The 14,768-nt window shown below is 35.7% G+C and overlaps 1 protein-coding gene across 1 annotated transcript; it reads left to right on the top strand.

Moving 5' to 3' along the window:
• Positions 1-11,782: 11,782 nt before the first annotated feature.
• On the top strand, positions 11,783-12,410 carry LOC6558203. Its single transcript, XM_001985491.3, has one exon. It carries the CDS (start codon positions 11,856-11,858, stop codon positions 12,204-12,206), a length of 351 nt encoding a protein of 116 aa, XP_001985527.1. The 5' UTR covers positions 11,783-11,855; the 3' UTR covers positions 12,207-12,410.
• The last annotated feature ends 2,358 nt before the right edge of the window (positions 12,411-14,768 follow it).

Below are 14,768 nucleotides of genomic sequence, written 5' to 3'. Positions count from 1 at the left end.
TCTCTCTAGGATATAGATGGGGATGGGTTGGCTTCTGGCACTAGACATGTGCTCACTGTGAATCGGATTGGAATCGTCTGGTCTCGTTTCGAGTGGCCCTGGTTGCAACTCAATTAAAATGAGCTCAGGTGTAAATTTTATTGAAAATGTTTAATTGCCGGCCGGGAGCGTCTGGCGAGCAGCCATCCTGCTCATCATTATGCGCCATTATCCTGCCAGCGATTTTTACTTGTAATTATTTGTTTTTGTGTGTCTGCGCATGAAGCGAGCTAGTCGAGTGCTTTGTTGCGCAATGTCCTTTGTCCTATGTTCCTTCCCCTATCCCCCCAGCAAGTTTGACATGTGTTTAGCACAAGGATTTATATTTGTTTAAGCTGCTCCTGACACTGTCATGATGATGCTGAATTTATATAAGCAGCCCCAAACTCAATTTTGTTTAGCTTTCGTATTTGTTAAACGCGAGGGAAGTTCCGAAAAACTATTGACTTGACATTTTAAGACTATTAACTGGCAACTTTATATATGATATGAATAAATGAAAAGTAAAACAATTCTTGAAATATTCAACAACTTAGGGGAACAGTAGGAAGAATTACCTTAACCCTTTAATTTTATTTTGCTCTTGTTCGCTTTTCTTGTCAGAACTACAAAAGGTCTCCAACAATTTTTATTTGTTTGCATCAAAATTTTTTAAATTAATAAAATAATAATTTGCATTTCCAACTAAAATGCCATTCCACCCTTTTTTTATTTATGACGCTTACACTTTTTCAAAATTATTATTTTAAGAGCATATTACAGTTTTATGTCTATGTTATCCTTAAGCCGATATTATTCAATTTAATTCAATACATAAAGTTTTAGTACAGCCTGCGCAAGTTCGTACTTAACTTTACCTCTGTTGCGATATCCAGCGGCGTTTAGTGCATATTGAAAATGACGCAATTATCTTAATTGGTAATAGTTTTTGTTGGCATCGCTGTTGTTGTGGCAACAAACTTGTTCACACTCCGCGACCGGAGCAACCCCAGAGCGGTCTCTCTTTAATTTAAGCAATTAATAAACTTGATGCCAAACATTATCTAACTGAGTCACGTGACCGCACGAAGCCAAAACAGATTTCCATGATGAATTTATGACTGACATTGATGGCCTTACATGCTTCGAGCTCTCAAACCAGCTCAAGCCCAGCACTTCAAAACAGCAGCAGCATTGGGTGAATCTATTCTGTTGGTGGTGCCTCAATGTGTTTTGTGGTTGTTGCGCTTTTTTCACGCCCGCGTTAAAAAAAAGGCCAAGTATTAACCCTTTTCTCGCTCGATCTGCACTCAAAAGGATTAGGCTGAGGTCGTGTGTCTGTTGTTGATTAAACTGCAGGCATTCACAATTTTTACAATATTTTTATAATTTATGCAAGTCGCTCGAAATTCGAAATTCGATGCGCCTGCATGTTAAAAATGGCCCTAAACATTTCTGACAGTGCCGCAACAAATCGACAGCGTCGTGCAGGAAGTACAAAACTCCTTGATGGACAGAATGGAGAAGTGTGTACAGTGTGTACTCCTATGATGTAGACATTCTCTGACTACAATATGTAACATTTCAGGTATATCATGTCCAGTAGTTATCAATCACAATCAATATGGATATTTACTATCCCACGCATTGTTCAAAATGTTCCCATTCGACGGCGCAGCTCACATTACCAAAAAGCTGTCACAACTAACCGAAATCAAAACAGAAATCAACTGGACGGTGACTGATAGCAACGCCTCCCAATAACAAATAAATACAAGAGCACAGCAGACAATTAATAACAAATTAACATGATGGTCACACGCCGGAAATGAAAGGACTCGAACAAAGGGAAAGGGCCAAGCCGCAACATAATAAATGTATTTGTACAAAAATTAAGCGAAAAATGCTTGGCATTGTGTCAAGTTGGCCTCAAATATTTACACTTGGGCGCTGTAAAGCGCATTTCTCAAGCAGAAACTTCCCCAAAACCGGAACAAACAAACAAACGTGGAAATCGAGAATATTTTTCGGGTAAGTTTACACGGCAAGTGAAAACAAAAGAGCGTCCAGCTCCATGTTGAGAGAACCTGGCCTCAGTCACGTGCTCCAGTGCACGTGTCCCTTTTAATGACCAACGAATTGTGTCCTGTGTGCCACAGACTGTCGATGAAGAGAGGGAGGGAGGGAGGGAGGGAGAGAAAAAAGAGAGAAAAAGCAAATCAAAAAGTAACGCGGCGTGCGCTTTTGTGCAAGGCCCTGCCGCATATTGAAATCCAATTCAATGAAATTGTTGCCACGCTCGAGTTCCATTAGACAAAACCAATCACAACAACACGAAAGGTGGGGTCGATTGGGTTTGGCTCTGGCCACCACTCACCACTCAATTGTTGGTCAGTTGAAAATATTTTCGACAATTTGCATGAGCGCCCCCCGCACAAAGGAATATGTCAGCCATCAATTGAACTCTTTTCTTTTATTTAAGCCGCCTTGCCGGGGCCCATTTTAATTGAGGGCTCTGCCGGCGTGTGGCCAACAACAGCAACAACAACAAATAACAAACAGAGCCTGACAATTGACAGACTTTTACAGCTGAGAGCTTCGAGATCCCGGACTGGCCTGGCAGGCATTGAATTTCACCATCGTCATCATCATGTTTGTTGAAAGCAAATGAATTGCACGCTTTTCATGTACTCAATATGGCCATGGCCAGTAGTCAATCAGCCAGTCAGCCAACTGCATTGTAATTAATATTATATTTATAAAGATGAGTAAATGGCGGGCTATTTTACCAACTGACCATGTTTAACGAAATATTCTCGCATTGCATTATTCGACTGTCAATGTAATGATAATACCATTGTTACTTAAATGTTACTCATGATACCATTGCTGGATTGTACTTTAACTAGTGTATTTACAGGTATGTCTAAGATACATTCATATACAATAGTTCATAAATCACTGATTCAATTGTAATAATTAATAGATATAAAATATTAAATAGATATTAGAAACACATTCTCAATCTGTCATTTAACTCTCACTGTTAAAAGAATTTTAATATGAAATAAAAAATAAAATATGTTTGAATCGGAGTTAGGTCTTGAATAACTTGTTGGTTCTATATTTAGCTTTCTCTATGTGGCATGTTGCAATATGTTCGACAGATTACGCAACTTCATTCATACAAATGATAATAATTAACAAATATATCAAATTAAATTGATGGCACAAATTGTAAGTATATAAAGTTAAATATATATGTAAATCGGAACTTTGAATATATGGCTGTTACTTTAACTTTTCTCACATTAAGCCAAATATATTTAATTCTGCAACTATATTTGTTTGGTCAAACTAATTTGAATACAACTGATATTGAATGATCAGCTGTTAATTTGTCAATTTATCGCTACTTTACATAACTCTGTTAAATCTTATTCACTTATGTAAACACTACATTGTAATTTTAGTAAATATCGATAGTTTTCACTATCGAAGAGTCCGAGTTGGAGATTCAAGCAAGCCAGACCCGCGCTTTAGTTTAAATTGCTAAATTAAATAGTTTAAACACCGCCCAGATCTGAAGTTTCATGTTTGCATAAAAAACGCTTTATGCATCGAACAATAGTTAACATATGCAATAGCGTAATATGCTTAACAGACTTGGCAAATCCATTCAGACATCCATATTTAGAATTAAATATATAACAGTACCATATTCTCACTCTCTTAAAAGTATTTTAATAAGAATCTCGTATAACAAGTTGAATATATTTAAATCTGCAACTTCAGCCGCGTACTCTATAAGATATGTCGCAATATGTTCGACAGACTTGGCAACTTCATTCACACACTCGGTGAGTCCATAAACAATTCATTTATTATCGCAACACGCTGTGGCTTAAGCCCAAGTGGAGAGCACTGTGATCTAATGCTGCATGCTTGATTTAGTGGCAGCGGCTGCAAATCATCGCCAACAGCCAACAGCCAAAAGGGATAAAGGCCATGCATATGAAATATGAATATGAGCAGGCGACGACTTACAGTTACATGCATTTATTCACGTATGTGGCATGCCCCACAACGTGTAGGCATGTGCGATAAATTATCATGTGTGCAGGCAGCTCTCTTCTTTTTTTATTATTCATCCAAGTACATGGGGAAGGTGTCGTCTCTGTCTAGCAGGCAATTGCTCATAATTGGTAGTCAAATATGGACGCCCTCTGCCGATTTGTGAGTGGTAAATACTCCTCTCGAGCATGTGAGGGTGTTAAGGTTGATTTGATATATTGGATGGATTTGGCGTAGACAATTTTATGAGCACTGAATTTATTTGATGTTTGGCATCAGGTTATTCTCTCACTCTCTTCTTTTGTACCGATTGCTTAGTGCTGCGCCAATAAATTTCAATCACTCAATGCCGAAATCCGTCACAATTTATGTTGCATATTAAAAAACGTTTTACGAAAGAAAAAAAGTCTCTGAAATTGGCGCGCTTTATATTAAAAATTAAACGAGCAGAGATAAATGAGAAAATTCTTTTTACAATGCTCGATAAAAAGAAAATGCATGAAACTAAAATATTTTTCAATCGTAAATGAAAAAAAAAGAGCAAAAGCGATTTTGCCATTGCCAATATTCGCATACAATGTGGCCAACCCTCGGCACACGAAAATTTAAAAAGTAAAATTGCAAATAAAATGACGATAAAAAATAATTTTAATGTCGCCTTTTTACTTTGAATGGGCAGCAAGAGAAATATAAGAAAAATAAAGTACTGCGAACAACGACAAAGTGATACACTACACAAAAGGAATTAAATATTGTATTATTTAACAAGCTTGATTTTCGTTCAGTATCATACTTGATACCATAATCATTGTGCTCTTTTGCAACAGAGTAACTATCCACTTAGATTGGAAATGGCTCATAAGATAAATGGCAAGAAGTAAATGCTGGCATGCATATAAAAAGTGTGCCTGATGTATAATTTAAATTAAATGCAGAGCTGACAATAAAAATACAGACGATGACTGGCAACAATTCAAAAAGTAACTCTGGTCTGCTCATAAAACATTTAATATGAAATTTTTGAGCTCAACAGCAAGAACAGAAAACAAGCCCCAAATCGACAGTTAGACATGCCAGCAAAACCTAAAATACAAGTAAACAAACAACCCCCAAAATGCATTTAATCATTTAAGTAACAAGTCGAAAACATTTTCAAGTATTTTTCAAACCGACTTAGACCCGTTACAAAAGCAAGCGAGAAGTCTTTGCATGGCCAAGTGCCACTTTTGTCGCCTTTTATGCTTATTTGACCATTCACACAGACACCCACACAAAGCCGTCTATTGAATCCACCGTTGGGTCATTCATTCAAATTGGGCTGCCTTTTGTATTGGCCCTCAACTGCCCCAACTCCCCCCAGCTCAAGTTTTACACACACTAATCGCGCACTTCTTCAAAGTTGCCCTTGTCCCTTTTTTATGGTCTGGCATTCCCAGAGCTGCCCACATAAATTTCAACTCGACAGCAGCAGGGGCACTCACATGTGATCGGACACAGTTTTCCCACAGTTTTCGGGGGGGGTGGCGAGGATGAAGCTACACTTTAGGAAATCGCCTTAAAACTAAAGTCGTTCTGAAATGTAGAAAGTTTGTCTTGTGGCAATAAATATTTATTAAAATAAGCAGTGTTTTTTATGTTTCAGAAATAATTGAAAATATTTATAAACATTAAAAATGCCCCAAAATCTTTAGTTTTTTTAAAAAATACATTATAAGAATTTATAAACTATCTAAAATTAATATATATGTGAAATTTTAAAATACTCATGTTTAATCACAAAATAAAATAAGAAACAAAAAAAGAAACATAACTGTGTACGTATAATAAAAGAAAACTGTGAAAATTATAGATATTTTTTCAAAATTGTATAAAAATGGAATTTTAAAAAATCCCTGATTTTTAGAAAAACAAAATCTTCCGTTTCATATACATTCTAAGCGTCCTTTTTTGGAGTGTAGTTATTGCTGGTCTGCTTGCTTTATGCCATGAGGCTGGCTTTGTATAATTTCCATTTAATAGCTAAACCAACATCTCGTCCAAGATGTACTAACTATCACCAAGGCGAATCGTAAGAAGTGACGAAGATGAATACGCAAGTTTTCGACACATTACTCTGAAGATGAGGGAATCTAAGGGCGATTTGCATAAGGACCAAGGTGCAGGGGTAAAAGTGTCATGGCCCTGGGGCAGTGTCAGAAAGAGGTGTGTGTGTGTGGCTTGACTTGCTGACAGGCTGCTCTCGTCCTGCTCGTCCTGCTTGACCTAACGAACCATAAATTATATGCTTTTGATGTTTTGTTGCTGTTGCTGTTGCTCTGGCCCCAAAAATGTTTATTTAGTTTAGTTTTTGGTGCGACTAAAAGTGGCAGGACATGTAAATTACGGGCCAGGAAACGGACATTGTAAAGTTTATCGCTCAAATTCGATTATAATGAAACCCCAAAGACAACAAAAGACAACTTCTTGATGATGTATGCTGACTTCGATTGCCTGTCTGGGCAACAAGATCCAAAACCAAGAAGTACAAGAACAAGAAAACAATGGCGAACAATACACGAAGACCTGTGGGATTAAGGATATGATTGAACTGGCTGCCCGAGTTAATTGGAGAATGGAGAAGTGGCCCACAATTTGCATAAATTACGTCGCAACCCAAAAACATATCGTCTAGGCCATAAATTTATGTCCAGACACCGGGCTTAAGTCATCAAGTTGCTCAGATGAAAAAAAACGCGGGAAAAATCACAAAAAAAAACACCATAAAACAATTGCGGCCAATCACAACAACTGCTGACCAAATGTGACCAGTGAAAAATCTAAAAAATCCAACAACAAAAAAAATGTTTCCAAACTCAAACTAACTTGAATTGGCCAAACTGACAGGCGGCTTATAAAATTATTACTCAAACCTCAAAACTTTTTACGGAGCATCATCAGCTTTCCAATTCGCATGAATTATGTGGCAAATGCTTCGTTATTAATTAGACTCATTTACCACTCAACTTGTTGTTGTTGCCATGAAGACACCTTAATTAAATGTCTGTCTCCGGTGGGAAGTCTTTGGTGGATGTTTGTTCGTTAGTGGACTCATTCGAACCGCAAAGTCAAGTTTTTGGCCAACTTTGAAGGGTTGTTGTTGCTATTTTGGCATTTACAATTTGCATATGAGTTTTTACCCTGATGCGTTCCCTGGAGAATTGTCATTTTAATTTCCATAAATCAATTTGTTAATTAGTGGGCTCATTTTTGGTTGCTGCCAACGATTAGCAATGCGCCAAACTTGAAAGGGTTTGGGGATAGCCAGGGTTAGCTGGCAGATACAATTTTTGGCGACTGTGTTTGCGACTTGATCTTGTTATGAAATTGTATAATATTTACTGCAATAGAAGAGCAGAAAAGAGAATAAATATTCTGTATTATTTTAGTATATCGACCTGAGAAAAGCTGTAAAAGCATAAATAAATAACAAAAATTGTCCATAATAAAGAATAATAGCTTGATAGTTTGCCATGCGAAAATGCATCCAGAGCCAATCGTTACATGAGAGAAAAGCAACTCCAAGCAACTCCTCATAAAAACACAACAACAAATAAAATAAAGTCTGCATTGGACATAATCAAAGCTTTAATCCTATTTATTTGCTATCGAAGATAGAAGCAAATACGTTACTTCCATTTATTTTGATAACCATTATAAAAAGTGCATAAACGTAAATAACTAAAAATATATATTTTATATACAGTTGCGAACAAAATAATAGCACCAATACGACATATTATCTTACTAATGAAGAAAAACTAGTTATCAGCTTTGCCATTTCTCAAATTTTGGTTTTTAATAAATTGTTGAGCATTCCCCCTAAAAATTAAAGTAAGTACTGTTTCTGTAATTCTTTTCAAAATATATTTATTTCATTTTTTCATGAGAAGACAAAAGTGCTATGAATTAGTTATTTATTTATAATTCACATAATTAAAAGTGGAAATTTAAAAAATTGTGTTCCAATTATTTCGTCTATTTTCTTATCTTTTCTAAAATAATTTGTTTTTATTTTAATTTTAATTAAAATAGGTTGAATCTATCTCACTTTTTTTTGAAGAGTCCTCTTCCAATTCAAAAAACCAATTCATAACTGCCTTAAACTTGCAAATTAAAAAAAAAAAACTCTTTTGAAAATATTTCTTGTGAGATTGTTGCTATTATTGTTTTCGCAACTGTATATTTTTTATACTAAAAGTGCTTTAAAATGCTTTCAGCGCATTGCGTTAAAGCTGCTCGCCACTTGAGCCACTTTTATGAGTGCAGCCAGGCGAACCGAAGTCAAACCCAATCCAGAGAACAACTGCAACCCAAACTCCAATTGCAACTGCAACAGCAACTCAAACTCAACCCAAAATGGCAGCCATTTAATGTCACTTGGGCGCGCAGCCATCAAGCATATTACGAGGACGAAGCTCCGCTTGGAAGGATGACTGCTGTTGTTTGTCGGTTTGTCTGTTTTGCAAAAATAACAACAATTTACACAACAAATGCAACAGCAGCTGAGGCAACCGAAGCAGCCACATGTGAAGTGTGCCGTTGACTTTGAGTCGAGTTGAGTTGCGTTGAGTTGAGGAGCGAAACTTGGCAACCAAAGCAAGCAAAGTGCATCATTTTACATGGCAGCAGCAACAATTGTTGCCAGCTGTAAATAAACATGGCTTTAGCGTCTGCCACGCCCACATGTGTTGCTACCTTCTACCTTCTGATAGCTGCAGCAGCAGCAACAACGCAAATGATAATAAGGTATATAATTTAATATCAATCTGACAGCCAGAAGGCAACAAAGTGCACCAGGCGACGACGACGTCGACGCTGCTTTTTATGCTACACTTTTTTCTTCGATATATACCCTATAAACATGAGTTGTGTATTGTAGGGCATATTAGCTAGGAAATTATAACTACTCATATAAAAAAGAATCGGTTGCTTATCCTCTTTTATGCATCCTGAATATTAAAATTCTTGCTCTATGGTTACTCTCTCATCGTGTAATCAATTATATATCTATTATTCTATTCTTAACTAATTCATACTAACTATTTTTTGATCTGATTGGATTTTTTTCTGTTTCCTCCCCATTGCATGCAACAAATGTGGGACTATTTTGCATTTAAATACTCCCAGAAAGCACATAAGTCACACGAATAATTCTTATATTTTAAATTTAAATATAAGGTTACATATTATTTGTAATTAAATTAATTAAATTATTTTCAATATGTATTTTTTGTGTTGACTGACTTTAGTTGACATTAAATGAATACATAGATAAATAGATCAAATATATATATTTGTAGGGTATGCATAAGTCGTTATTATGCCTTTGTCCCAGCTTGCACTTGTCTTCCACTTGCCCTCTCCACAAGCACTTCACTTTTATGCATTGTCTGTGTGTGTCTGTCTGTCTGTCGTTCTGTCTTTCTGTTGAGGTACTCAAATGGTATATTCTTTCCTTTAGTGTTGTTGTTTTTTTTTTCTTTTTCTTCCTTTCTTGTTTTTTGTTAACTAAATAAATGCAGTTTGTTTGCCTGCACTTGTTGTTTGTGTTGAGCCAAGCAGAACATTTCCATTTGAATGTTCTTTTAAGCGAAAACAATTTCTTCTTTGTTTTGCTTTCGAGCATATATTTCTGCATTCCTTTTGCGCCACACTCAGAAAAAAAGTCGCCCTACACTTTTGTGAATCGCCCCAAAATGTAAATCGCCCTACAAAATATTAAGTTTTTCTATTTCTTAAAAATAATTAATATGTAGAAAGTCTTACCCTAAATTGACAATCCAAATCTATATTTAAAAAAAATGTCTGTTAAAAAGCCAACATAAGAATTATTTAGTTTACACACAATATCCCGGAAGTTATAAAATGTTATTTTAAAATTTTAGAAAAATCCACTCTGAAATTTTGAAATGCAAAACTTTATTTTTATAAAAGCCACAAACAAAAATGTTTCAAATTTACTCTCCGAATAATAAGGTCCAAAAGAACAACGATTTACTAAAACATAGGTCAACTTTTTTTTATGAGTGTAGCTATTTGTTTCTCCTCCCATCCCCTCCTCCACGTTATCCACTCAGGTAAGTGAGACCAGCTGCCAAATGGGACAAAAAAACTGAAAAAAATTAGATCATGGGTTTTGATTTTGATTTTGATTTTGAGGTTGGCGGCTAGCTCATCATATGATGTCATTATTAGGTTGCTGCCCAGCTGACTGCCCTTTGTTGAACACCAGCCCCCATCTCCCGTCCTCGACTACCTCCCTGACTTTTCACATAACCAAAGTGATTTTCTTTTGTTGTATACCTTTAGCATTTTTTGCAGCTATTTCGCCGCATTTTATTTTACAGCAACTATAAAAAAGTTTTTACATTTTTTACGGCATTTATTTTGCGTTGAGAAGAAAAGACGGCGAGTGGATTACGGTGAGAAGTTGATTATGTTGATTTGTGGAATTCATTTTGGGGGTTGGGGTTTGGTGTAAAAAAACAGCGAAAAAGTTGAGAAAGTCAGCACTCCTTTTTATCATAAAATATTCATGTGGCATGTGGCATGTGGCATTTGGAAATGCTGCCCGATTGTTTTGCGGTTGTAAAAATATGTAAAAACTTGAAATTTAATGAGCCACTCAGCGAGCTAAGGAAAAAAAGCAACTATAAAAAACAAGAATATAAATAATATTGACAAAATTATAAAAGAATAAATATTTGAAAATTCGCGCCAACTAACCAGAGAAATCCAGAGGAAAACACCCAAAAAGCATATGTGAAAATTCCCTCAAGCATAAAACAGAGAAAAAACTCGTTCGCATAGTTCGAGGAAGAAGAAGACAAAGACAAAGAATTTGGTCAAGGACACCAAAGCGAAGAAAACACAAGTTGCAGCAGCATAAGCAAAATTTGAAATAAAGCCAGAGCTCAGTTCGAAATTCGACTGTTCGAAACAGCAGCTACCCCTCAAAAGTCAAACGAAACTGGGGAAGAGCAAGGACACCAAACGAAATAAAAGACAAGCAAGCAAAAGAAAACTCGAAAAAACTCAGAGCTCAATTCGAATATTCGAAACAGTAACTGTCCCGCAGCATAAGCAACATTAAGTTCGAAAAAAAGTCACAGCTCAATGCGAAAATTCGAAAAATCGAAATAGCAGCTACCCCTTGCAAGTCGAACGACGAACTGAGGAAGGGCATACGCGACACGTAAGCGTCAACGTAATGCATAACTTTAACGTAAACGTAACATGCCACAAGTGTGAAGCAGAAATCACGCACTCTCTGTCGCTCTCTCTCTCTCTCTCTCGCTCCTTGACAGCACGTGATACAGTCAGAAAGTAGCTGACATTGCGGCACATTGAGAAGTCTCGGGAAGAGAGGGCACGGGAGTCCTTACGGAAGTGCACGTAAGCACTCTCTTTCTCTCTCTCTCTCTCTCTCTCTATCTGACCGTCGCTCTCTCTCTGTGCTTGTTCGGGGGGTGGGCGCCTGGCATTGGGTTAGGGTCTGTGGTGGTGTTGGTGGTGGTGATGGTGGTGGTGGTGGGTTTGTCGTCCCTGTTCGGCTGTGACGATTGTCAGCGCGGCATTTCCCGGGTATAAAAACGCCTGCAATGTAACCTCGCAAGTCAGTCGAACGACAGCTCGCAACGAGTAACGAACTACAGGCAAAGAAAAAAACACTACACAGAATATCGAGTGAAAAGCGTAGCAGAATTTTGACGTAATCCTTTGCAATGGCGATTCCCTTCTACGAAGATGAGCCCGTTGCGGCAGCTGCCCAAATCACCGCCGCTGATCAAGTGGATGGTGTTATTTATGCAAGCGATGCTGCTGCTGGATACGATCAAGTGGACTACGAGGCACCTCCGTCGGCGGCAGGAGCAGCAGCAACAAGTGGCAGTGAAACGGAAACGCCACCACCACCTAGCACCGAGGAGCAGTTGCTGGTGTGGAAAATGCTCGCGTTGGCCATGTGTAAAGTGCTCAAACAGTTCTACATGCAACAGAAGCAGCAGCAACAACAACAGACTGGCAAATCCACCAAACTGACTGCCACAGTGCAGATTCAGCCGCAAGCGCAGTAAAAATAAACAAAAAAAAAAAAGAAAACAAACAACAACTACAAATTCATGCCCCAAAATGAGGCTGATGATGGCTCCTAAGCGCAACATGTGATTACTTTTCGTTGGTGAGAACTAGCGCTCCCGTAAAACAGTTAAGGATGAATGCAAACAGAGAGAGAAACAGAGGAACAAAAATTGTGTAACACATTGGTGTTTAATAGTTTGGAGTACTATTGAAATTTTTAAAATAACAATCTTTTGAGTTTTTTGAAACAAAGATAGAAATTAATGTCAAAGATTTCGCAGGAAAAAAAACCAGTGTATAAATGTTTTGAGGAAAATTCAAGTTTGGAAAATTGACAGAAAAAACAAAAGTGCTTAATAATTTGGAGTAAAATTGAAATTATAAAAAAATTTGTCTGAGTTTTTCGAAACAGAAAGGGAAATTTAGGTCAAAGATTTCGCAAACAAAAAAACACAAGTGTTTTATAATTTTGGAGTAAAATTTAAATTATAAAATTAAAAAAAATTAAACACATATGTGTTCAATAATTTGGAGTAAAATTGAAATTATCAGAAGAAGGTCTTATGAGTTTTGCCGTCGCTGTAGAATATTGTGGTGAAGGCTGTTTTAAATGGATTTGGATAAGCGCAAATGTGATAAATAATTTTGCTAAAAATATTTTAAGTGCATAATTTTCTTGCTCATTTTTGGTAAAGTTATTTAAGAACCTAAATTAATTACATTTAATTATATTTTGAGTTTTTTCCAAGAAGGTCGGCCCAGTGCAAGCAGCAGCTAGTTTTCATGCCCAGATACGAAACTAAACTTAAGTCAAATTTTCCACTAATAGGATTTAATAATAATATTGTATTAGATTAGCTTAAGTTCATCATTCAAACTTTTACAAAACTCTCTTGGTGTCTATTTACAACATTTACAACAACAACAACAACAAAAAATCGCATCGATTTCACTTTTAGGTAGTTGGCTTCTTAACCTATCGAATAGTTATGAAAATATTGAAAACCAAATATAAAAAATATATAACACATATATTTTTGTATAATTATTTTGCTGTTAAATGTAAGTTGGTGTTTATGTGTACGTGTCAATTTAATTTCTAGGTCCATTATCATAAGCAATAGTATACCTAAGACGAAGACTAAGATCATTTCCAGCCGAAAAATGTGAGCGATGATCAAGTGGACTGTAAACAAAAATCATTTTCGTGTCACGAGCATGAACATAGTACAAGAAAAACAATATGAATCTTTACAGAGCAAACAGCCAAATGGTTGAGAGTAACCTAAAGTAACTTAATTCTAAGACTAAAATAATTATATATGAATAATAAAAACTAAATTAATTAATACTATATCTAAATGTTTGTTTACTTTATGCAAGCGGATGGGTCATTGATTTGTGAAGGGTGCAAAAAAATAAAAAATTAACTTTAAATATTAAATAAAAGAAACAAAAAAAGTTAAATTTTTTATTCCCGGGTCTGTATAATACCAAAAACAATAGGAGATATATATTTCAAGTATCGGAAGGATAAAAGATCAATAAATCTTCCTCTCGATAAAAATGGCAAAACAAATTAATTTTTTAATATCATTTTATTTTAATTAAATGAAATAATGCACAACTACGTATTATATTTATTGAATGTCTATACTTAGATTAACTCTTTATAGTTACCCTAAAAAATATATGTTTTTATTAATTGTAATATTTGGGAAAAGTTTATAAGGAACTTTCATAATTAGTTAGTCATGTATTATCTTGTTAAAATGTTCTGCGCATAACTTAAACTTAAGCAATGCCAACAGGTATAGTATTTGAAGATGACATCGATTTTTGATTCTTTTAAAAGGAATAAAACAAAGTATAATGCAGTTGTTCCAACGAATGTAATAGGCACAAGGAAGCATATAAAAGTATTTATATTCTTGATCAGGATCAAAAGCGTGTTCCGTACCTGTCTGTCCGTCTGTGTGATCTAGCGTGTCTCAGCGATAAGAGCAAGAATCTTTTCATTTGGAATACATGCAAAAGGTATTCTGATATTGGTCTCGTTACTATCCACAGGCGCAAGTATTTTCATTATAAAAATAAATGAATGCTTTGATTAAGTTTGAAAATGTTGCAATAAAACTAGAATAATATATTTAGCAACTGAGCTCGGATTCTTTCTTAATTTCAGATCATTTTGAGCATTGCTTTCAAAAAGGCTCAGCAAATACATATTCATTCCAATTTATTCAATTTAAATTGACAGGTAATTTATGACATTTGCTGCACAGGATTGCTTTCAGAATGGAATTTCATTTTCTGTCGATATTTCTGGGTCTATCAATAAGAAAAAAAATATATTGCAATATTGCAATCACAATATTAGTGATTCTAATAACCTTTTGTCAATATTAAAAAAATAAAAGATTTTAACTCCTAAGTTTGATAAGTAATTTATACAAAAACTTAGTTTTCAATGGGATAGTGTTAATGTTAATGTTAATATTATAACTAAAATGTATAGTAAATAAATTGATTTATAAATTGGGACCAACTATGCATTG

This window comes from Drosophila grimshawi, unplaced genomic scaffold (genome assembly GCF_018153295.1).
Source record: "Drosophila grimshawi isolate 15287-2541.00 unplaced genomic scaffold, ASM1815329v1 contig_44, whole genome shotgun sequence".
NCBI lineage: Eukaryota > Metazoa > Arthropoda > Insecta > Diptera > Drosophilidae > Drosophila > Drosophila grimshawi.
Note: the sequence above shows the minus strand (reverse complement) of the source record. Positions and strands in the feature narration are given on the sequence as shown.

Excerpts from the sequence above, each read along its gene's own strand:
- LOC6558203 (XM_001985491.3), top strand. The coding sequence starts at position 11,856 with ATGGCGATTCCCTTCTACGAAGATGAGCCCGTTGCGGCAGCTGCCCAA.